Below are 23,846 nucleotides of genomic sequence, written 5' to 3'. Positions count from 1 at the left end.
CCAGCCTGACATTTATCTATACCAGCCCACAGATTTAAACGTCTCACCAACAGTGCATCATAAAATTTTGCGAAAGTGTTCATTATACTTATGCCCCTGTAATTCCCACAGTCCATTCTATTACCTGATTTGAAGAGTGTAACTAACCTGTCATGACACCAAGCAAAAGGGTAAATAAAATTACAAAATAAAAAGTTACAAATGGTAAGGAAAAAGCTCAGCCAAGTCATTGGCAAAAGTGACAATATACCAGGGCACACACCAACATAGCTTTTCCCCTTATTCATTTTTTGCACTGTCATATCTATCTCTTGATAAGTGAATGGGTCGTCTAATATAGGAATGTTAGGTGACGAAGATATATCGAGTGGTTGGATATTGTTTGCAAGATTAGGATCAGGATTAAAGAGCCTTTCGAAATGTAATTTGAAATGAACGTCATCCGGTTGAGTACTGTCATCATTATTCATTACATTCCCTTTCCAGTTAATTGACTTCCAAATAATTTTTGGATCATCCTTTTCAAATATCCTTTTCCACCTTGGGTGATTCTGATCCCATTCATTTTGATCCTGCTCTCTCCCATTTGGTAATTTACATTCTTTAGCCACCCTATTGATTATTATAGTGGCTGATTCCAATCCAGTACAAACTGAATTTACATTAATTTCATCCAAACTGGGAGGTATTGCCTCCTCTATTGCTCGTTTAAATCTATTTAGATCTACTTGCTTGCAAGCAAGTCCTCTCGTTATGCAACTGTGATCTCGATAATTTGAGTCAAAGTAAGATCTGCCCAAATCTCTTGCACGCTCAGTTAATAATGGAAGGGTTACATTCTTCGTACTAGTGAGATTAAGCCTCACCATCATCGGGGCATGGTCAGATATTAAAAAGTTTTGATTTATTTCAACAGACTTCAAGTGGTTAAGTGATTTTTGTGAAATAATGCACAAGTCAATTTCTGATACCCAGTCTGACCCCCTTCTGAAAGTTAAGCCGCCTCCAAAAGTGTGTTCTCCATAAACAAGGTGGTTACCAATTACCATATTACTGCTCTGACACATATTCAACAAATTCCTACCATTACCATTAATATTCAAATCAATCACCCCACTGTATATATATGGTTCAAAGTTCTCGTTACAAAGAAGGGGAATACCTACACGGGAATTAAAATCTCCCATTGCTACTACATTTTCATACTCATTCATAACAGCTCCAAGGTTACCAAAACATGTTGGTACAAAATAAGGCGAATCACTTGGTGGTATATAAACACCTCCAAACATAAACCCAGGATAGCATGATAATTCAACCCAAATTTGACCTTCTATATTCATATTCACAAATTTAATGACACTCAATAATGAATATTTTACTAACATTGCCACTCCACCTCTTCTACCACAATACATAGACGGATTTTGGTATGTATAAAAGCCAGGTACATTTATTTTAGCGGTTGTTTTTATCTCCAATAGCCAAACAATATGATAATTAAGAACAAAAGATAAAACATCTTGATTATTCATCTTATCCTTGACTCCTGCAACATTCCAACAACACATATTTAGTTCATAGGGGCAACCACTGTTTTGTGACCTTCCTAAAAATACGAAGGTGCATACCTATCAATCACAAGACCGTCCCGCAACAAGACACGTCGTTGCTTGTCATAGAATATGCTTGCTCCCTGATTTTCTGCCCTCTCTCTTTCTTCTCTCTCACGCTTCCTTAACCTTCCTAGTTCCTTTCTCACTGCTGGGTGGACATCTTTTTTCACGTAAATAGACGAAAAAGGTTCAGGTTTTTCCTTCAAGTTTTTGGCCTTATCCAAGATGTTGTCCTTCTGTCTCTGGTCGTCGACAACTACCAGGATTGGTCTCTTCCTCCTATCATTCACCTGACCAAGCCTTTTAATTTCCCAATTCGTTGGGTCTAAAGCTTCATCGCATCCTACTTCATCCAGAATCCTCCTCAATTTTGACTGATCATCCCTTCCTATATTGTCTTCTACTTCTGATACTCCAGTAATGATGATTTTTCTTCGACGTTCTCTTGCATCCAGTGATTCCAGGAACATCTGCTGCTGACTTATAATACTAAAAGCTTGTTTTAAGTCAGATGACAATTCTGTCACCTCCTTTCTTATTTGCTTCATTTGCTCTACTTCTCTTGTCAGATTCCTTATTTCCTGCAGTAATATTGCGTTTGAAGGTTCTTCATTAGTGTGTGCATTAAGGACTGTCCTCAGTGCCTCCTTCAGTTGGGTGTTCGTCAGCCTATTAATTTGGGTTTGGGACAAGTTCCTAACATCTTCAATAGTTTCCAAGTTAGTCATTTGGTTAAGTATGCCCTCAAATTGCCACTCAAATCATAAAAAACGTTATATAAACAAAATCTGTTGTCATGGCAACCAAGGAAAAAAAACTTCGTGGGGCCAGACATCGTTACGTGGCTCCATACGAGGATCCTCTAGCGGAAGTAGTGGATGCAATGTCCCTCGATTGGAACAGATGGTCCAGGATTTACCTGTTCCCTCCAACCAACCTTCTACTGAAAGTCCTCCACACACTGAGATCATTCAGGGGAACAGCCGCGATAGTGGTTCACAAGTGGCCAAACAGCGTCTGGTTTCCTCTAGCGTTAGAACAACGGCTGAAGTTTGTGCCGTTGCCGGATCCAGTTCTGAGTCAGCAAGTGCAGAAGTCGACTGTTTTCGCTTCATCACTGAAAACCCGAAACCTTCATCTCATGATTTTCTCTCCTTAGCGGTGAAGAAAAGATTCGAGATCTCGAGAGACAGTATAAACTTCTTAGAAGAATACAAATCCAATCTACCAGTAGACAATATGAGTCATCATGGAAGAAATTGGTGTCCTTTATCAAGGCGAAGAATCCAAAAGAAATCTCGACGGATTTCTGTTTATCTTTCTATATTCACCTTCATGAACAAGGTTTAGTAGCCAACACGATATCTACGTGTAAGTCTGCCATAACAAGACCCTTATTGTATGCCTTTCATGGTCTTTGAAAAAGGTTCTCCACTTCGCTTCAATGTTAAACAACGAAGATTGCGCATTGAAAGATTTGACCCAAAAAGTTATATTTCTATTTGCACTAGCCTCGCGGGCCAGAGTTAGCGAAATAGTGGCCCTCTCGAGAGATGAGGGTCATATTCAGTTCGTAGAAGGGGGAGAACGGAATCTTTTTCCTGACCCAACGTTTCTTGCCAAAAATGAGCTACCCACCAAAAGGTGGGGTCCCTGGAGAATCTGCCTTCTGAAGGAAGATGTCTCTCTATGTCCAGTAGAGTGCCTAAAGGTCTATCTTCGTAGAACTTCAGAGTTTAAGGGAGAAATTTCTGGTTCAAATTTGTCACTGAGACAATTAAGGGCGAAGATCACCTACTTTATTTGCAGAGCAGATCTGGACAGTACACCCGCAGGTCATGATCCAAGAAAAATTGCCTCATCCCTGAACTTTTTTAATAATATGGACTTCGAACACCTTCCCTCGTACAATGGCTGGAAGTCATCCAGAGTATTTTTTAAGCCTTACGCGAAGCAGGTAGAGGAAATGAAGAGGTCTGTGGTGGCAGCAGGTAGTGTTCTTAAACCTGTTGCTTACTTCTGCGAGGAACAGTGAAATTAATTGGGACGATTAATTTAAGGGTGTGTGTGTGGTCCCTGGACGGTACAACATGCTAAGTGAAAGACCACTAAGGTGTCCTTACGGACTGTTCCATAAACAAAGGTGAAATAAGCATAATGCATAACACGTGTGCCATGCGTTTTTACGCAAGTGTGAATAGACAGCAATGACAGAAATTAATGAAAATTATTAACATTTTCGTTTTCAATTGGCATTAATATGTTTCCTTTTCAGATGAAACAAGTATTTCCTGTATTACTGTTATCTTTATGCTTCAATTTATTTCATCCACATTTTATATCTCTCTTTAATATTGATTGATATATCAATTTATTGTTTGTCAATAAACTAGTTCTAAATAAACTTTGCGTCTTATTCGCCCCAGGTTCATTTTTATGAATGATATATTGAGCATTACACCTCATCCTTTGGATATGGTTTGATAATTAAAGAAAATCTTGAAAGATTGTTCCTTCGTGTAGACAAACACTCATTGATTTTGGCCAGTCCTTATATAGGACAGGCCAGTATACTTTGAATGTGATGATAACTGATATATAATCTTTGTTCCTATATGGATACAAACCTTTTGTCGGTACATAAGTCAAATTCTGGATACCGGGGGGAGGTGTCAGAATTCAGAATTACATACGCACATAGGTGAGATTTCAATACAAACTTTACTTTATAAGGTATAGGTCGACACCAATATACTGGTTTGTCTGCTGAGCATCCATAGGTAATATGTATTCCTCGAGACTTTTCCAGAGTCTAGCATGACTCTTCCCTGTAGGAGCCAGGAAGCTCTAACATTGTTAATAAAGAATGATGTATGACAGTAACATCATAGGTCTCTAGGTCTAAATCGACCAAGGAAATTCTGTCTTGAGGACAGGGCACATAATAAAAATCCACAGATACAGTAATGCTCTGGTAAACTTCCATCAGGAAGACATGGGCTGAGCCCAAAAAACGGATTTTGAGCAAAGCGAAAAATCTATTTTTGGGTGAGATAGCCATGTCGTCCTGATGGACCCGCCCTTCCTTTTCATAAAAAGGGCTACAGGACCCCTCCCAAAGGTACAGTATATGTAGCACCTCACTTATCGCTACAAGGAATAAACATGGCGCCATTGATGACGTCATATACAGACTCGAAACGGGGAGGAGAGGTACCTTAATAATGGCTCCCCTTTAGTTTCTTGCCACTTTTCCCTCTCGAAGTGCTAACGCTATTCGGGGTGAAGATAGCTATGTGGGGTGTCAAGAATACGTCCTCTGATATTATGCGATATCCCTATAAGAATAAATTAGGGATATTCGCTCCAGGAGTTAGAATTCTGGGTACCTTAAGGTAAAATTCTCTGGGAATATCACTGTAGTTAAATATACCCTAGGAAGCTACTCTAAAGTAACTTCCATTAGGAAGACATGGCCTGAGCCCAAAAAAACCTTATTTAACATCTAGTCCTGTTGAGGAAAAATATAAGCTTTAAATTCTAATGATGAATAAAACATACCGGTAATAGCACTTATTCTTACATACATACATACATATACCCAGGCACTTCCCCCAATTTTGGGGGGTAGCCGACACCAACAATGAAACAAAACAAAAAAGGGGACCTCTACTCTCTACATTTCTTACAAATAAATCAAATAATGAGTATCAATGAAAAAATGAATCAAGCATAAGCAAAGTGAGAAAATCTTAAGAATTTCACTAACATTTTCAGGATACGACTCCTCTGTTTCTTCTTCACTATCAAAAAGACTCAAAGGAGGAACGTTATGAGGCTTCAAAATATCTTTCTCCATAAACCAGGATCCCTGGGATGAATCATCTTGACTACTGCTCTCAGGAAACGGTTCCTCTTTTACAACAATCTGTAAAAATATTGTATTAAATAATTGATAACACAAAAATCACTTGATCTTAACCCTTTTACCCCCAAAGGACGTACTGGTACGTTTCACAAAACTCATCCCTTTACCCCCATGGACGTACCGGTACATCCTTGCAAAAAAATGCTATAAAAATTTTTTTTTCATATTTTTTATAATTTTTTGAGAAAATTCAGGCATTTTCCAAGAGAATGAGACCAACCTGACCTCTCTATGACAAAAATTAAGGCTGTTAGAGCAATTTAAAAAAAATATACTGCAAAATGTGCTGGGGAAAAAATAACCCCTTAGGGGTTAAGGGTTGGAAATTTCCAAAGAGCCTGGGGGTAAAAGGGTTAAGTACACATTTTTTATATTACAGGCCCTACAAACTAAGGATATTGAATAGGCCCAAACTTTTTTTTTAAATGAACAAGACATTTAGCAGTTATAAAGGATGCTTGTTTTAGATGCCAATATTTATAAAAGAGGAGCTACTGCACATTACACCTTTTCTTGATTATAGTTTGTTGCCCAGCAAGGTTCTAGAGTTATCTATGATTAGGGAGGTGAACATGCATTATAAAGCATTGGTCAATGTCATGAATCACTGATCTGTTTTGCATTTTCCAGAATATCTATGAGCTTATATGTTCTTATTTTAAATCTTGCATGGGACAAATGAAAAATAATTAATGGGGTTGTCATGAAACAATCTGAAGTAACATAACCCTTTTACCCCCAAAGGACATACTGGTACGTTTCACAAAACACATCCCTTTACCCCCATGGACGTACCGGTACGTCCCTGCAAAAAACTGCCATTTATAATTTTCTTTTTATTTTTTTGATATTTTTTTGAGAAAATTCAGGCATTTTCCAAGAGAATGAGACCAACCTGACCTCTCTATGATGAAAATTAAGGCTGTTAGAGCAATTTGAAAAATATATACTGCAAAATGTGCTTGAATAAAAAATAACCCCTGGGGGTTAAGGGTTGGAAATTTCCAAATAGCCTGGGGGTAAAAGGGATAACATACAGTATACCCAAGGTGACCTAAGCCGATTAAAGCTGTGTTTGAGAGTTTACTTCCACCTATTATACTCAATTTTTCTTATCCTTAACCTGTTAAGTGTCCCACACTGGATGACCCCGCTGCTATGGTACCGTCATCCCATTCCAACATCAAAAGTATTCTAATGACTTTTCTTTATCTTCAATCAAAAATGATGATGAGGATTGATGGTGACTGACCAGTTTCTCCACACATCACTGGACGGATCTCTTATGAAGTCATCCCAACGGATTGAGTTTCTCCAGCGACATGATATGTCTTAGCAGCTGTTGCTAATGGCGAGCTAGCATGATTGCTGTGAGAGAAAATGCTGCACTACTCTTCTGAGCCTGCCAATTTAGTCAGTTGATGGAAAGATTTTAGCCGATGTCATATCGATCAATATACCCAGATACTCCATCTATTCTCATATGAGAACTGACTTCTCTTGATTTATCATAATCTCCAGATCATGCCAAAAAGCTAGCAGCAAGTCTCAGAACTGGAGTAGTTGTTCCTGGGAAGAAGACAAAAACAGCGTCATCAAGTTATCGAAGTAGACAGATGCCATTGGCATGAGCCAAAGCTGATACCAGTGAACAATTGCCCGTGGTAGCTAGTCCAAAACATATCTTTGATAGGAACACCTCCCCGTCAAGGCTTAAGCGGAGTTATTTTCTGGAGGCCCAATGCATTGGGATCTGAAAGTAAGCATCCTTCAGATCCAAAGCAAGCATGAAGTCGTTCCTCCTCATTGCAGTCTGCATATGGGAGAGATCGGTGATCGCTCTCCGACCCCCTCTTGATTTCTACACTACGAACAGATGACTGAAGAATCCTGGAGACCCATCTTGTACTACCTGCAATGCATCCTTTTCCAGCATACTGTCAATGGATTCCGAGTGAGGAGGGTGAGAGCTGGTGAAAAGTGATGGTATCCAGATTGAAGAACCTTTAATGTCCACTCTTCAGCTCTGTGCTATTGCCACTTTGATTACTGGCTCGACAGGCATCCCCCAACTCGTGGCAGCCTCATTGGAGGACTGCAATTTCTAGCATCTTTTGAAAGGAAGGAGCATAGTCAGTTCTACTACGAGTAGAAATCTTTGAAGGGGAGGCCCTACTGCAGTTCTTGGAGCCGGAAACTTCTCAAGCGCCACTTCAAGGAAGTCTTCGTTTGAGTCCTAGGAGTCGTCTTTGGGGTGGCTGTATTCTTAATTGTGATCACCTCACCAAAAAGGGAGTTTTGGCTGGTTCCCCTCCATAGTTTTAGTGTCTACCACTGCTCGTGAGGGGAAGAACTCGGAGCCTTGATGAACAGAAGATTTCCAACGGTCTAAAGTTTCTCTTTGGCCTTTCTGCCTTGCAAACTGAGATACCACTGCATCCCTGGATTTCAAGACCCAGTAGGCCCACTGATTAGCAAACTGATATGCGAGGAGTGACCACCTTTGCTCCCAAAAGCACAAGATCCGTAAGGTTCTTATTATTCTCCGGTGAAGTCATATCCTGAGAGGTGAAGAAGGCCACTGCCCTGGACCATTGGTCCAATCAGGAGGCTAAACATGGGCTGGCTATTGCTGTAGATTTTATGGAAGTGGATTCTGCTGCTGAAAAACTGTTCCTCCTGTATCTACTTTTTCCACTTGGGTTCCTGCGTCAATGTTGTTATTGCAACGTTTATTGGCAAGGGTAATAGGCTGGCAGGCTCGGAGTCATGAAACTTTCTCTGATAAGTTATTGATGGAGGCAGGATTTCATTCGAGCTACTTGAATACTGTGAATTCCTTGGTCCAGTTATCTGGGAGTCTAAGCTCTCAGAGCTAAAGAAGTCTCACCTCAATCTAACTGTATCCCCAGGAGCCTAGCCTGTTTCCAATCAGACCTTAAAACTGAAGCTGGACAATGTTGAGGTGATGGGCATGGCTTCCCTACTATTCCTGGAGGTCTCTTTTGCAAAAGCGTAAACCTTGGGTGACAGGGAAGAGCCCTGTACCTTTGAAGAGCTCACGGAAAGGCGCCGAGAATAACTGTGATTGATGAGTCCCTAGTCTCTTTCTGCCTAAGGGAAGTATTCTGTTGACTAATGTAAATCTAATAATATAATTCTTGTACTCCATAATTTTGTTAATCACCTATCCCATCATGATAAAAATTACCTTTAACATTCTAAAGATGACGCTTTACTTAAAATTATTGAAACAAACACAAAAGCTTGGACTATTTTCCTAAACCAATAAAGGGTTCAATACAAAATCACTATTTGCATTTCATGTTCTAACACTGAAGCAGAATAAGTACACTACAGTAACTAATGCAAAAAAATTAAAAGATAAATTGAATAAAAGCAATAAACACCATTATTAAAAATGCAAATAGAGTAAAGATGTAGAGGAGATTACAAAGCATCTAGAAATATAAATCTTCAAGCGGCAGGGAATTGCTAACCTAAATAAAACATAAGACTTCTTTCTTATATTAACCCTTTTACCCCCAATGGAAGTACTGGTACGTCCTTGCAAAAAACTGATATTCATATTTTTTTTTGCATATTTTTGATAACTTTATGAGAAACTCCAGGCATTTTCTAAAAGAATGAGACCAACCTGACCTCTCTATGAAGAAAAATAAGGCTGTTAGACCAATTTAAAAAATATATATTGCAAAATGTGCTTGAAAAAAAAACGCCTTGGGGTTAAGGGCTGGAAAGTTCCAAATAGCTTGGGGGTAAAAGGGTTAAATAAATGTGTAACTAGCAACATTACCCCAGATATTCAGGCGAAATAAAATAAAAGACTGTACACTTTATAATCACATTTGAAGTTTCTTTCAGGTTTGATATTATCAAATACTTAGGTAGAAACTTACATCAGAAAACAAACCAGTCACTTCTCGACAGACCAACTGTTTATAATCAGGGAGTCTTAGCTGAGGAGTTAAATAAATTCATTATCAGATTTCCTTAAAATTATCATAAAACCAGCAGTACAGTACCTCTGAAATTTCTTCTTTAATTTGTTTTAATGTTAAACCTTTAGATTTTTCTGTCGTATAAACCTGGATGAGCTGAGCTGGTGGCAATATCATACTAAGCTTGTACCATCCACCATCATGCAGAGTTTCATATCCACTAACAAAATATTGACCATAATGGGACAGTTGACCACTAAGCGAAGCTTGCAGAGTCTTCTTCTTCTTTTTATGGCTGCGGATGTAAGAGAGATTATTTTAGTAAGTACACGAAATAATTGATATATTTCCGAAGTCTCCAATTATTAGTAATTTTAAAAGGATATCATAATTTTACCACTGTTAACCCTTTTACCCCCAAAGGACGTACTGGTACGTTTCACAAAACCCATCCCTTTACCCCCATGGACGTACCGGTACGTCCTTGCGAAAAAATGCTATACAAAATTTTTTTTTCATATTTTTTATATTTTTTTGAAAAAATTCAGGCATTTTCCAAGAGAATGAGACCAACCTGACCTCTCTATGACAAAAATTAAGGCTGTTAGAGCAATTTTAAAAAAATATACTGCAAAATGTGCTGGGAAAAAAATAACCCCTTTGGGGGTTAAGGGTTGGAAATTTCCAAAGAGCCCAGGGGTAAAAGGGTTAAAAGACTTAAGTACAGTGCAGTACTTATAAAACATTACTACATACTAATTTGTGTGAAAACTGGCTGGTAAAGGCACCAATCACTTATTGGGATACTACCACTAGAGGAAAAAGAGCACTTCTAGGGCAAGCCAGACAATCTGATGTATAACCCAATACTGTGGGCAGGCATGGCAGTGCCCCTTTGCCCATTCATTGTTTACACAATAGCAAAGAAGAAAAACTTAATACAGATTTGAAAATGAAGATTAAATCAGAAAATAGAAGCAATACAGTACTGAATTCTACCAAAGGCAAGAACTGTAAATGTAGAACACAAAGTTTACGAAGACTGGAGGCTTGATAACATACATAAATGGAGAAGCTAAAACAAGAAGTGATTTTATTATGATGAAATGAAGAGTATGGATGGCGTCAAAACTATAGATTGCATTGTGATACATGATAAGATTTGCTTTAATGCTATGGGGTTACTCAATTATAAATATAAACAAATCATTAAAAATTACCGTTAAAGGCATATAAAAGATCAGAGAGAGAATAGAGAAGCTAAAAAACATTATTAAGAATTTTTTTTAGCATAAACAGTATAGTTTAAAAAGTGGTCAGCAAAAGCCACTGAAATACAAAAGGCAGCAGAAATATAAGAGGTGACAGAGGAGGAATCATAAAGAAATAAAGACAGAGTATACAAAGGATAACTGAAGGGAAGAGGGTGTTTAAGCTATGGCAGAAGACAGGTACAAATAACAAATTTGGAAGTTATTTGCAGTTTTCCTAACAATAAAAACCTGTAGCTATTTAATAGGGAATATCTTTTGGGGAAGCTGAGAGACTAGCCATTAAGACTTCAATGCGAAGTGGCCTCCACTCTCCCACTAACTATAGTCAATTTCTTTTAGCGATGCAGATTTGCACCGACTAGCAGCGGTGCCCTTTCAGCTCGGAAAAGTTTCCTGATCGCTGATTGGTTGGACGAGATAATTCTAACCAATCAGCGATCAGGAAAATTTTCCGAGCTAAAAGGGCACCGCCGCGAGTCGGTGCAAATATGCATCGCTAAACGAAATGGACTATAGTGGTTGGGTGGTTGCCACCCCACATATAAGTCTCTAGTCTTCCAGCTTCGACGACGAAAGATAATCCCTATTATACAGCGTAAGGTTTATTTAGCGACGGAACCAACAAAGGATAGATATTATTATTATTATTACTATCCAAGCTACAACCCTAGTTGGAAAAGCAAGATGCTATAAGCCCAGGGGTTCCAACAGGGAAAAATAGCCCAGTGAGGAAAGGAAATAAGGAAATAAATAAATGATATATACAAAGAAAGGGGAGATTAGGAACCAGGCTGTGCACAGGCAATGTAGAGGTGTTAACACTTTTACCCCCAGGCTATTTGGAAATTTTCAACCCTTATCCCACAGGGGGTTATTTTTTTCCCAGCACATTTTGCAGTATATTTTTTTTTAAATTGCTCTAACAGCCTTAATTTTTGTCATAGAGAGGTCGGGTTGGTCTCATTCTCTTGGAAAATGCCTGAATTTTCTCAAAAAATTATCAAAAATATGAAAAAAAAAAATTTTATAGCATTTTTTTGCAAGGACGTACCGGTACGTCCATGGGGGTAAAGGGATGGCTTTTGTGAAACGTACCAGTACGTCCTTTGGGGGTAAAAGGGTTAATAGGGATTATCTTTCGGGGAAGCAGGGAGACTAGCTATTAAGACTTTAATGCGAAGTCGCCTCCACTCTCCGACTAACAAGTGGTTGGGTGGTTACCACCCCACATTGAAGTCTTTAGTCTTCCAGCTTCGACGAAAGATAATCCCTATTATATAGCGTAAGGTTTGTTTAGCGACGGAACCAACAAAGGATAGATATATACACAGAAAGGGGAGATTAGGAACCAGGCTGTGCACAGGCAATGTAGAGGTGTTAACCCTTTTACCCCCAAAGGACGTACTGGTATGTTTCACAAAACCCATCCCCTTACCCCCATGGACGTACCGGTACGTCCTTGCAAAAAAATGCTATAAAAATTTTTTTTTTCATATTTTTGATAATTTTTTGAAAAAATTCAGGCATTTTCCAAGAGAATGAGACCAACCTGATCTCTCTATGACAAAAAATAAGGCTGTTAGAGCAATTTAAAAAAAATATACTGCAAAATGTGCTGGGAAAAAAATAACCCCCTGGGGGTTAAAGGTTGGAAATTTCCAAAGAGCCTGGGGGTAAAAGGGTTAAACAGATATGCAGTAATTAAGCAACCTTATTCTTTTATGGAAATGGCTAACTTCTTTCAAAATATTTATGATCTCACCTCTCTGGACCAAATATCTCTTTCCAGTGTTGATTAATGAATTGATAGATGTGCACTTTCCAGTGAAAGAAACCGCTTCTGGAAGTATGAGCTTGCGTCATATGAAGATTGTATAAAACTAACAGCAGCAATTGTGGTCTGAAAATATATATATAATATTCAACTAATGTATTAGTGGATGTTATCGTCATAATTACACCCACAGAGCAATTGCAATTAAATCATAAATTATCTTAGTTTGAACAATGAATTAAAATTTTCACTGAATTGTTCTAAGGGTTCAATTAATTATCAATAACCCTACATTTTGTAATATCATTACCATAGGACAAATGGCTTTTAGCAAACCATAGTTCTTCCCAATGAGCATTTCAGTCATGGATATTTTTTTTTTTTTTTTTTTTTTTTTTTGAAATCCAATAAAGCAGCATTTCGTGTTTTCCATTATCTAGCTTAGAAATTAAAACACCATGGAGAGTGTACCGTTGTTTTCTACCTTTCCATGATCACTCTCCCTAAATATAATTATGTTCAAAGCCTAGGGTTTGTGAATGTTACAAATGTGATTATAATCAGTTGCCACACTATCATACTCCTCTAAAAAATTCTCTCTTTCTATGTTTCTATATTGGTACTTCAATGAACTTTTATGAAAGTCCTGGTGTGTACATAGGATTTAAATACAAGAACCCTGCAAAAGAGAAAGCTTGAGAGTGATTTCTACACCCGATAAGTAAAGTATTAGCTAATGGTCCTCAGCATTCATACCTAACCATGGCCCCGAATCCTGGGTAATATCTAAATTACTAAGCTGTAAATCTGAATCAAGTTGTCATTCAGTGGCTACTCCAATGTGAGTTCTGTATGGTAGATGTTCAAGATGAATACAATTCCTGTATAGATTATCTGAATTGACATGCATACCCTACACAAATCTAGTTGTTTCTGCATGGCAAGATTAAAATATCTACACTGCCTTGAAGATTCTTTGCATTTTTTCTTAAGATTCTGAAAAAAAAAGTCAAATCTAGCTATAGTTTATTGTCAATCATTCTCCAGCTGTAAAAAAACTATCCAGTTACCTACTTTCAAAATGATGACTATAATATTTACACTATAGAAGCTTCTGACAGAGGACTTGAACGAATAGGCTTTTGAGAGCTTGGGTAAACTTTCCTTTAGTCAAAAGGGTCATGATAACATAATTACTGTTAAACATCATCATGGCCACTAGAAATTCCAAGTACTATGGCAAAAGTGACATCTAAATTCCTGGGGAGCAAGGAACTCACTGGATACCTATTATTAATTTAGTTGATTAGAGTCACTAGAGAATGCCTGTAGTTGTGTAAACCTCCTCAGAGAAGGGAGTTTGCCTGCACACCTCGTTACACTTAGTGCCAGGTGGACTCTCCTCTCATGAAGAAGTAGTCTTGCATGTAAGGGTTTGTTGGCCCAGTATGCAAAGAACACAAAATACTAGCCAGGATCACAAAGGAGGTTGGCTAGTAATGACCAGTAAACTAGTTGTTTGTCCAGGCTTGCCAGCTATAATCAACAAGCACTAGCAAACGCTGGCAAACAGTGGCGAGGAGACTTGACTTTTACTTGTAAGGATGTATACAAGTAATGTGAGTAAGTACATGCTCCTTTCAGCAGCGCACACTCGATGCAAAAGTAAGCTGAAGCTATGCGTGAGGGTGAGTAGGGTCACAAAAACTTACAATGGGTACTAAGGCAAGCAATCTGGGCTGCTCGCAGATGTTCGTCAGACAGAATAGCTCGTACACCCACCTCGCTAAGGGTCAGTGGATGGGTGCGCAACATTGTGTATGACTTCTCTGTGTGAATAAGGTCTTTGTGAAGTACTCATGCTCATCCTAAACCCCACATAGGGTTGGCAAACAGCCTAAGTTCTCCTTCTGGAAAGGGATGAACAGGCTGTGCTGAACTTGAAGAACAGCAAAGCTTGAAACCATGAGACACTCCACGAGCTTTATTGTGTCGGTTGTCGGTAATAACCACAAAGAGTTATAGCCTACGAGACTCGTCGATGGGAGAAGCGGCAACCGCAAGCGGTCTGTAGGCATCACTGTCTGCAGCAGAGACCCCGAAAGAACACTGCTCACAAGACTCGTTTTGTACCTTGAGGGTACGACAGTGAGAAGCAGAAACTGCAAGCAGTCACTTAACTCCTTTATCACCAATCTCCAAAAAGCTTTTCTGCAAAGAGCTAGAGCGGGGCATGGACGAATCCAACTCCTGCCGGCGGTATCCCCTGGGGACGGGAAAGGTGACCAACAACTGTGGCCGTGTCAGCACCTCTCCCTGCAAGCGGGAAGCTGCTGAACAGTGGCCGGTAGAGGGTAACTCTTCCTCGGAAGGGGAAGTTGTTCAACACCTGGAGGCAGACCTCCAGAAAGCGAACTCTTCTTCTCGTCAACAAGCTGAGCTCAAGTTGAAGGTCAGCATCTAGAACTACCTGGGAAATGTAGCCGAAACTAGTTTTTGGGCTCACCCTGAAGGGATCTTCCCGACTGAAAACCCGAAGGGAACTAGTCTACCCCTGCTCTTGTTCCTATGCCAGAGCTGCAGAAATGAAGAAGATTACAAGCAGAGAGTGCTGCAGCTAACTGTAGCACCTTCGAAAACCATTCATTAATGGCAAGATCCAAGAGCCCTTAGGAAGGTAGGAGTATGGAAGAAATCCCCGGGTAGTGGCCGCCGTTGCTTCACTAAGGGAAGAGCCGGAGTCCACATCTTAGGGAAGTCTGGAGTCACACAGAAAAGAAAGAGGATTATTAAGCTCTTTAGAATAGTTACTTTTAATTGTAAGCTGGTTAAAAGGTTTTGACGGGAGAGCAAGACTACGTCTTTACTCTACAGAGCTGAAATAAAAAGTGACGTTCAGGTACTAGTGTGGTTGTGAGCAGCAGGGATGGTTGGTCTACCACCATTCCCACTTCCGCCAACTAGTGAAGGGTTGTCACATCTCGTAAACAAATTTAACGGCTACCTTGAGCTATCACCAAAATATATCTCGGCTGTAAAGAGCGTAAGGGTTTGTATGTAGTGCCGGTGCAAAGTATATTTTGCTATCATATAACTACTCAATACAGTACTCTGTTAATGTGCTTACAATATACTTCATAATACAATTAGTAGATAAGGTACATACGTGTTTAACTGAGCACGGACGGTATTGTCTTGTCCGCTTGGTTGACAACCAGAACAGGTAAAGTTGAAGAAATTGTCTCCGAGCAGTCTACCGATAGGTATGCCAGATTTTACACAGGTAATGTGTACAGTGTTTCGACAGAATTCACAACGTAACATATCTTCGGGACCAGATTCTGCCCAGGACTTGCAGTACAGACATGGTCCTCTGCTCAAGTTTGGCGCAAACTGAAAACAATATCAATGAAAAGGTTATACTGTAATTAAGGAAAAATAAAAAAAAATAAAACAATTAAAAGCCATTCACAAAGCAGATGTTAACATTTTAAAAATACTTTTAATGCTTCCAACATATGAACTCTTATTTTACAGTTATTTCGGCCAACTAATTATTCACAATTTATAATAAGAATGTCTGAGCTACTAGTATTAGTTACTGAGAAAAGGCAAGCTAACCAGATGGGGGAAATAGACTGAGAATTTATTTATCTTATCTAGGCATTCTACTAATTCCAAGAGGCATCCAACATATGAGCCCTATGAGTTGGCCTTATAATGAAAATGAGTCATCGACGAACATCAACAAGTAACAACTGTCTTGCGGAATAAGTAACAACTGCATTGCAGAATGATAGTTGCATTAGAGTGAATGAATAAACAAATGCAGTAAAAATTACGTAGTGTAAAAGACAGTTCGGAGAATTTTTACACACATCCGACCATTGTGAAAGGAGTTACATAATTGAAGGAATGGTGGACTTCCATTCTCAGGAAAGGTCCGGTGTTTACACTTTACCAAAATTGAAAAAGACCAAGTAAAATGACTTGATAAAAAAATTAGTCGAACTATAGTAAATGACTCAATAAATGCAGTATGAACAGCTGTTTGTGAAGTTGAGGAATTGATTGTCTTGCAAAAATCTATAAAAAACTCCAAAGAGTTAAAGGCAGTGTACTGATTATCATTATTTACACTGATATATTACTAAGCAACACAGTACTCACATTGGACATTCTGAATAAAACTAAGATATTTCTCTGTCAAAATACCAACAACTCGAAACCTGAAAAGAAAATAGTTTTAAAGTAAATAAAACTGAAATGATAAAATCATCTTATTTTTTATCAACTTGAATATAAGCTACAAACTAGTACTGGAACATTATCTATTACAGAAGTGATGTCACAATGATCACAATTACTTCTTACAGCCAGAAATCAAGACACTAAAACAGAAAATGGTGATAGTAAGTTTAAATTCAATCAAAATGACTTAAAATTCTATGAACTAACTTAGCTATTCCCTAAATATAAAACCCATACATTATATTACCCTAGAATTGCTTAAAACATTTGCAGTAGTTTGTAAATCCATGAATACAAACTCTAGTTATTTATATGGGTCTTCCTTAGGAGGGAGGAAGTTCCTATATGACAAGATTATGGTGTCAGTCTGAACCTTAACCCACTATATAACATAACGACTATCATAACCGGCTCGTATGAGAGGCGAGGTCATGGTGTCAGCCTCAAAAAGGGTCGTAAATGTTGGAGTCAAAACCTGACAAGTTTGAGATTGGTGTCAGAACAATTTGAAATATATCACATATATATATATGTAATGTCACAGTGGTATTATTCCCTTCAGAAGTGGTCATCAATGTAGGTACTCCCAAGGAGGGGAGGCTCCGAAGAGAGGAATGACCCCACTTGTGCATTCCTGTTTCGAACCATAACAGGCTTAGGTTTTACTGCACTTGTTTGGGAGAAAGGAAGTATGAGTCGTTTGCGCATCTACGGACGCAGAGAAAGATTCACACTCGCTCTAGATTTTTGCACTTTCACCCCTATTAGGAGTCTTGAAGTGTTGGTGCTTTACCAAGAGAAACATCAATAATTTCCTTTCAAAGTAAAACTTACCATTTGGGTCCTACGGCGTTACTGGTAAGCTCGACTCACTACGGGCTCTTACTGGGGAATATATATAACTACTCAAATGTTAAAGGAGATACCTTCTGTCCATTCGACGAACGGTGCGAGGACCGTGTTAGCGTGTCATTAGGGTGTAATTGATATAGATCAACATAAAAAGTCTGCATCATGGATGAAATATCTCCTTGTTCACTCATAACTGAAATAGAGTTGTTCCCCCAAAGCTTAGCAAACTCATTTTACCCGTAGGTAAGGGGAATAGGAAGCATACAAGGGTTCCTACATTAGGTTAGGAGGGAGTTGGTACACAAACCAACACAGTCCCTTGTATGTTCCCCGAAGGCGAAAACACTTACATCACAGTAACTAGTATGTTTAACAATGCCTAAATCTTCATAACTTAACTTAGGAACACTTATATATATCATGCAGTAATATGAGCACTAGGCTGTCAAGCCTAGGGGCTAGGCTAGCGATCTAGTATGGGGTCGGTCAACGACCGTGACTAACGAGCGCTAAAACACGATATAATAACTTCCTAGCTATGAAGACTAAATAACTACTGTAATAATATTAATTAGTTATAGGACCGGAGAAGGCTGTTCTGGCTAACTAAATAAAGCATGCAACATGAACAGCGACGCCGTCATGGCGCGTCCGGTATCGGCACAGCTCCGCCACAAAACACAATATTTTACGAAAAATAGAAGTTACTTTACGGCCAGAGCTTATTTGAACAATACTAGGACCTGGTACAGTACTCAAATATAGAGTTAACACTTCGATATGGGAATGGGCTGAGTAACTGAGAAGCCGTTCCAAAGTTACTCTCATCCGTGGCTACTTTTGGTACTCGAGACGTAAACAAACGGGCGCCATTGCTAAATGACGTAACGTCCGTCTTCATCCTGAGCTCAGCTCCTACCAATCTCCGCGATACAGTAGGTCAGGGAGGGGCCTGAAAGGCTGAACTAGAATTGACGGGAGGGTCCATCAGAACGACATGGCTATCTCACCCAAAAATAGATTTTTCGCTTCGCTCAAAATCCGTTTTTTGGGCTCAAGCCATGTCGTCCTGATGGAAGTGTACCAGAGAATTAATGTATCGTGGATTTTTTCCACTTTAATCCAAGTGCTAAGGTCTTCGAGCAATATTTTAGTAAATGTCCTTACCAGAGATTCTATGATGAACTGGCTTCCTGCCCCCCTGGCAGGGAAGTCCACCACGGCATCTCTGGAAATTATGATAATGAAGGGTCGCAAAGGGAAAATTCAGGGGTCGTAAAAGAAGGTTTCTGTTTCTTGCCCTCTTATGAGGGAGTAGCAGAGGAGGAACGATCTCTTTTACTTTTCTTCTTCAGATGGCTACTGAATTTCTTCCATTGGGAAGATGACCAATCCCTACACATCTCACAAGGAGATGATATGGAACACTTCTTACCTTGTCATGTAGGGCATAAAGGATTGGGGTTTACCTCCACCTGACTCATGAAGGTACCACAAGTACTACCTTCAAGCCCAGGGCAGGTTCTCATACATACTTGAGAAGCACTCATGTTCAAAAGAACTTTAAAGGAAAAGCATAAAAGCACAGTGGTCAAGCAGATGTCCGTTCGGCTGAGCAACCAAGAGTGAAGTGAGGATTGAGCCAACCCAGCACAAGTGGGAACATATGACAATCAAACAAATGTAGCCAGACCAAAAGGATTTCCTTAACTTTGGTCAGAGCAAAACAGCAATAGAGCGTAACCCACTTACATGATGAGGGTTTGCATTCGTGAAGGAACAAACTCCATTTAAGAAAAAAAATTTATAAACCTAACCTATTTGCAATAGAAGATCTAGCCTAGGCTAAACAACGTTAGACATGAAAAACTATATCTTGGGTCACTAAATAGAGGCAAAAATGAATGTAGAATTGTATTTTTTGAATAATTAGGTATAAGAATATTATACAGTATTATCAATCATTATCTCTCCAAACTCGAGTATTCCTAAAAATTTGGAGGCTCCACCTCTAAATTCCCCTTGCCAGTTACAGTCCCACCGTTTTATTTTAATTAATGTAGAGTGCACCAGATTATCCAACTTCTTCGAAAGATAATATTCAGTATGCTATCAGTGTGACATTTAACTCACCAAAGAATATGAGTCAAATATTCCCAGCTACTACGTGATAATTCCCAAGAACAATCCTTTTATATTTCACTGAATAATGCTATACAATCTTAAAACTTTTTAACCCTTTTACCCCCAAAGGACGTACTGGTACGTTTCACAAAAGCCATCCCTTCACCCCCATGGACGTACCGGTACGTCCTTGCAAAAAAATGCTATAATTTTTTTTTTTTTTTCATATTTTTTATAATTTTTTGAGAAAATCCAGACATTTTCCAAGAGAATGAGACCAACCTGACCTCTCTATGACAAAAAATAAGGCTGTTAGAGCAATTTAAAAAAAACATACTGCAAAATGTGCTGGGGAAAAAAATAACCCCCTGGGGGTTAAGGGTTGGAAATTTCCAAATAGCCTGGGGGTAAAAGGGTTAAACAAACTTTTACATCTTTAAAAATAACATACTGTAGATTCATCTGCATAGATTTACTAACACTCTTACAACATTCATTGAAATGGATTTAAATCTACACGTAAAACCCTCACTTTGCAAAAATCCAGAGATGTTAATGTGAAAATGAATAGCCATAAATCTTATTACCCGATTTTCTAGTCATTTCATACAATGTATTTTATATTTCTTAATTGGTCCATTTTTTAATTGTAACTCAACCAAAACAACTGGTTTTCTATTTCTTCTCTCCATTTGTCATAGAGGGGGGAACACACACATACAAATTAAAAAAAATCTGGTGGTTTTCGCTCGATACAGGACGACTCGCTACCCTTACCAAGTCATTGCTATTCATAAGTGGTTGACTCACTATCCAATGGCAAACCTCAAAACAGTAATGAATTAGTAAAAGGGAAGATTTGCCAGAGCTGAACGAGTTACCATGTATAGTATAGCATCCAATTTAAGAATTCCTACTAAAGCTAAACACTGAATAAACACAGATTGGAAAACCTGGTGGTTTGCGTTCTTTACAAGATGACTCGCTACCCTTACCAAGTCACTACTATTCAAATGTCGTTGACTCACTATCCAATGGCAAACCTCAAAACAGTAATGAATTAGTAAAAGGGAAGATTTGCCAGAGCTGAACGAGTTACCATGTATAGTATAGCATCCAATTTAAGAATTCCAACTAAAGCTAAACACTGAATAAACACAGATTGGAAAACCTGGTGGTTTGCGTTCTTTACAAGATGACTCGCTACCCTTACCAAGTCACTACTATTCAAATGTCGTTGACTCACTATCCAACAGCAAACCTCAAAACAGTATTGAATTGGTAAAAGGGAAGATTTGCCAAAGCTGAACGAGTTAGCATGTATAGTATAGCATCCAATTTACGAATTCCTACTAAAGCTAAACACTGAATAAACACAGATTGGAAAACCTGGTGGTTTGCGTTCTTTACAAGATGACTCGCTACCCTTACCAAGTCATTGCTATTCATAAGTGGTTGACTCACTATCCAATAGCAAACCTCAAAACAGTAATGAATTGGTAAAAGGGAACATTTGCCAAAGCTGAACGAGTTAGCATGTATAGTATAGCATAAACACTGAATAAACACAGATTGGAAAACCTGGTGGTTTGCGTTCTTTACAAGATGACTCGCTACCCTTACCAAGTCACTGCTATTCAAATGTGGTTGACTCACTATCCAACAGCAAACCTCAAAACAGTAATGAATTGGTAAAAGGGAAGACTTGCCAAAGCTGAACAAGTTAGCATGTATTGTATAGCATAAACACTGAATGGAAAACCTGGTGGTTTGCGTTCCTTACAAGATGATTCGCTACCCTTACCAAGTCACTGCTATTCAAATGGGGTTGACTCACTACCCAATAGCAAACCTCTAGGGGAAGATTTTCCAAGGCTGAAAGAAGTAACATGTATAGTGTAGCAACCAATTTAAGAATTCTTACTAAACCGACTTGCTTTCTAGTAAACATCATATCCTTGCAATCGCCACTAACCTAATCTAGGATGCTGTGCTCTTGCTTATCATTACTCCAAGCCAGGATTTAACTATGCATAGCCAAAACCTCATTTACCTCACCAAAACTATAACATCAAGTTCTTAATCATCACACCCTGCTACTTAGCTAACTGGGAAGGTTTTGTAATTTGGTGGCCAAGTGTCACCTTGGGCTTCAAAATAGGGAAATTCAATAGAATGTTAGTAAATCGGTTATGTCCAAAACTAAGGTGGCCACGTAATCTACGTCAGCGTGTCAGTAAAGTATATGGAGGGTACAGACCACTCAGTTACCTGTACTGCACTTGGAGTTGTTACAGTAGATGGTGCGTCCACTGTTCTACAAACTACCCCTAGTGGGTAGTGGGGTGTATGTATGATAGCGGCCATCTGTGTGTATGATGACGGCTGACTTAAATTATGGCAGTGTATGGGGGTTCGCAGTGCCCGTTAGTTAAGTAGGTAAGGGCTCGGCCTGTAGGTTAGGTTAGGGGGGAGTGATTTTAGGTTAGTTTGTGTCCATATTTTATGCTCGCTGGAGGAACTGGGCGCTGATATACAAAGGCTCCCAACTAGGGTTGTAGCTTAGCTAGTAATAATTATAATCATAATAGTAATATGTTAGGATATGCTATAACCCTAGTTGGGAACCTTTGTATATCAGCGCCCAGTTCCTCCAGCGAGCATAAAATATGGACACAAACTAACCTAAAATCACTCCCCCCATAACCTAACCTACATAAATAACAGGCACTGCGACCCCCATACACTGCCGTATTCTAAGTCAGCCGTCATCATACACACAGGTGGCCGCTATCATACATACACCCCACGGAGCCTTTGTATAACAGCGGCCAGTTCATCATGCATTCATTAAAAATGGACATCGACTAACCTTAAGTTTCCCCCCATAACCTACACGACGTGCCCTTACCTACTTATCTCTGCGACCCCCCATACATTGCCGTATTCTAAGTTAGACATAATAATATACAGGTGGCCGCTATCATACATACACCCCCACCCCACTAGTTAAAAAAGCCAACAGGCTCCGACAGGGTAAAATAGCCCAGTGAGGAAAGGAAATAAGGAAATAAACTATATGAGAAGTAATGAACAATTAGAAATGAAATATTTCAGAACAGTACCAACATTAAAATAATCTTTCATATATCAAGTATAAAATGGGACTTATTAGCCTGTTCAACATAAAATCATTTGCTGCAAATTTAAACTTCTGAAGTTCTATCGGTTCAAAACTTCTTCCCTAAACTGACAATGGGCATAATTATCCATGTTAAATTGATCTCCTTCACAAATGCCAAGTTTATTTTATTTAATTTCCATTATACGACTTAGTAATAACGATATAAAACTAGGAAATACGTGAACTGCAGTATATTTCTAGCGGTTTCTACCGGTACCTTACGAAGGAAATTCAAGTGGGCTAAATTTCCATAATTAAATGTCTTACCATTACTGCAACATTAAACTTGATTCAAGAGAGCCAGATATACATTTTACAATTGATAAATTGTATAGGAACTTAATAAGTTATGAGATAATAGCCACTACGTTTCAAACACTAGTAGTACGTTAGTAAGTTACAACTTTCATCGTAGTATAAAATGTAAACAAACAGAGTTGCCAGATACAGATTATTTCGACTGGATTATCGTACATGAGCCTTAAAATTGTCGTTTTTTCAACCAAAATTATCATACACAGTTTCAATATAATTATCAAGGAGTTACTTGATTGACTTATTTCAAAATATTTTAGTATAGTTGTTTAATTAAACACATATGTATATACCTAAGGTATGTATCGTACATCGTAATGGACCTAAAATAACCGTACATGTAGGATAATTATCGTATGAATGGCAACCCTGCAAGTAGACGTGAATGAGGAAGCGTTTATTGCCATTACAATATTCGTTAATACAGATTTGTTTCACTAAATAGTTTATCTAAATAAATTATATGTAATAAATATTTAAATAAATAATAATAAATATTGCTAATGAAATCTGTACCGCAAATACCTAGAAACGACAACATATATACACACACTATATTAAAAGGA

General features: G+C 38.6%; 1 protein-coding gene across 1 annotated transcript in view; it reads right to left on the bottom strand.

Annotated features, from left to right (window-relative positions):
* Atac2 (Ada2a-containing complex component 2) overlaps positions 1 to 23,367 on the bottom strand; it is a 57,876-nt gene extending 34,509 nt beyond the window's left edge. Inside the window, exons 1-6 of the mRNA XM_068374450.1 lie at positions 23,233 to 23,367; positions 16,725 to 16,783; positions 15,721 to 15,947; positions 12,543 to 12,680; positions 9,591 to 9,801; positions 5,386 to 5,544 (exon numbers count right to left, since the gene is read on the bottom strand). Of these exons, the coding sequence (XP_068230551.1) occupies positions 5,386 to 5,544; positions 9,591 to 9,801; positions 12,543 to 12,680; positions 15,721 to 15,947; positions 16,725 to 16,733 (744 nt within the window). The 5' untranslated portion in view covers positions 16,734 to 16,783; positions 23,233 to 23,367. The remainder of the gene's footprint in view (positions 1 to 5,385; positions 5,545 to 9,590; positions 9,802 to 12,542; positions 12,681 to 15,720; positions 15,948 to 16,724; positions 16,784 to 23,232) is intronic.
* Positions 23,368 to 23,846: the final 479 nt, after the last annotated feature.

Source organism: Palaemon carinicauda, chromosome 5 (genome assembly GCF_036898095.1).
Source record: "Palaemon carinicauda isolate YSFRI2023 chromosome 5, ASM3689809v2, whole genome shotgun sequence".
NCBI classification, from domain to species: Eukaryota; Metazoa; Arthropoda; class Malacostraca; order Decapoda; family Palaemonidae; genus Palaemon; species Palaemon carinicauda.
The sequence above is the reverse complement of the archived record's forward strand: the minus strand, read 5'-3'. Positions and strand labels throughout refer to the sequence as shown.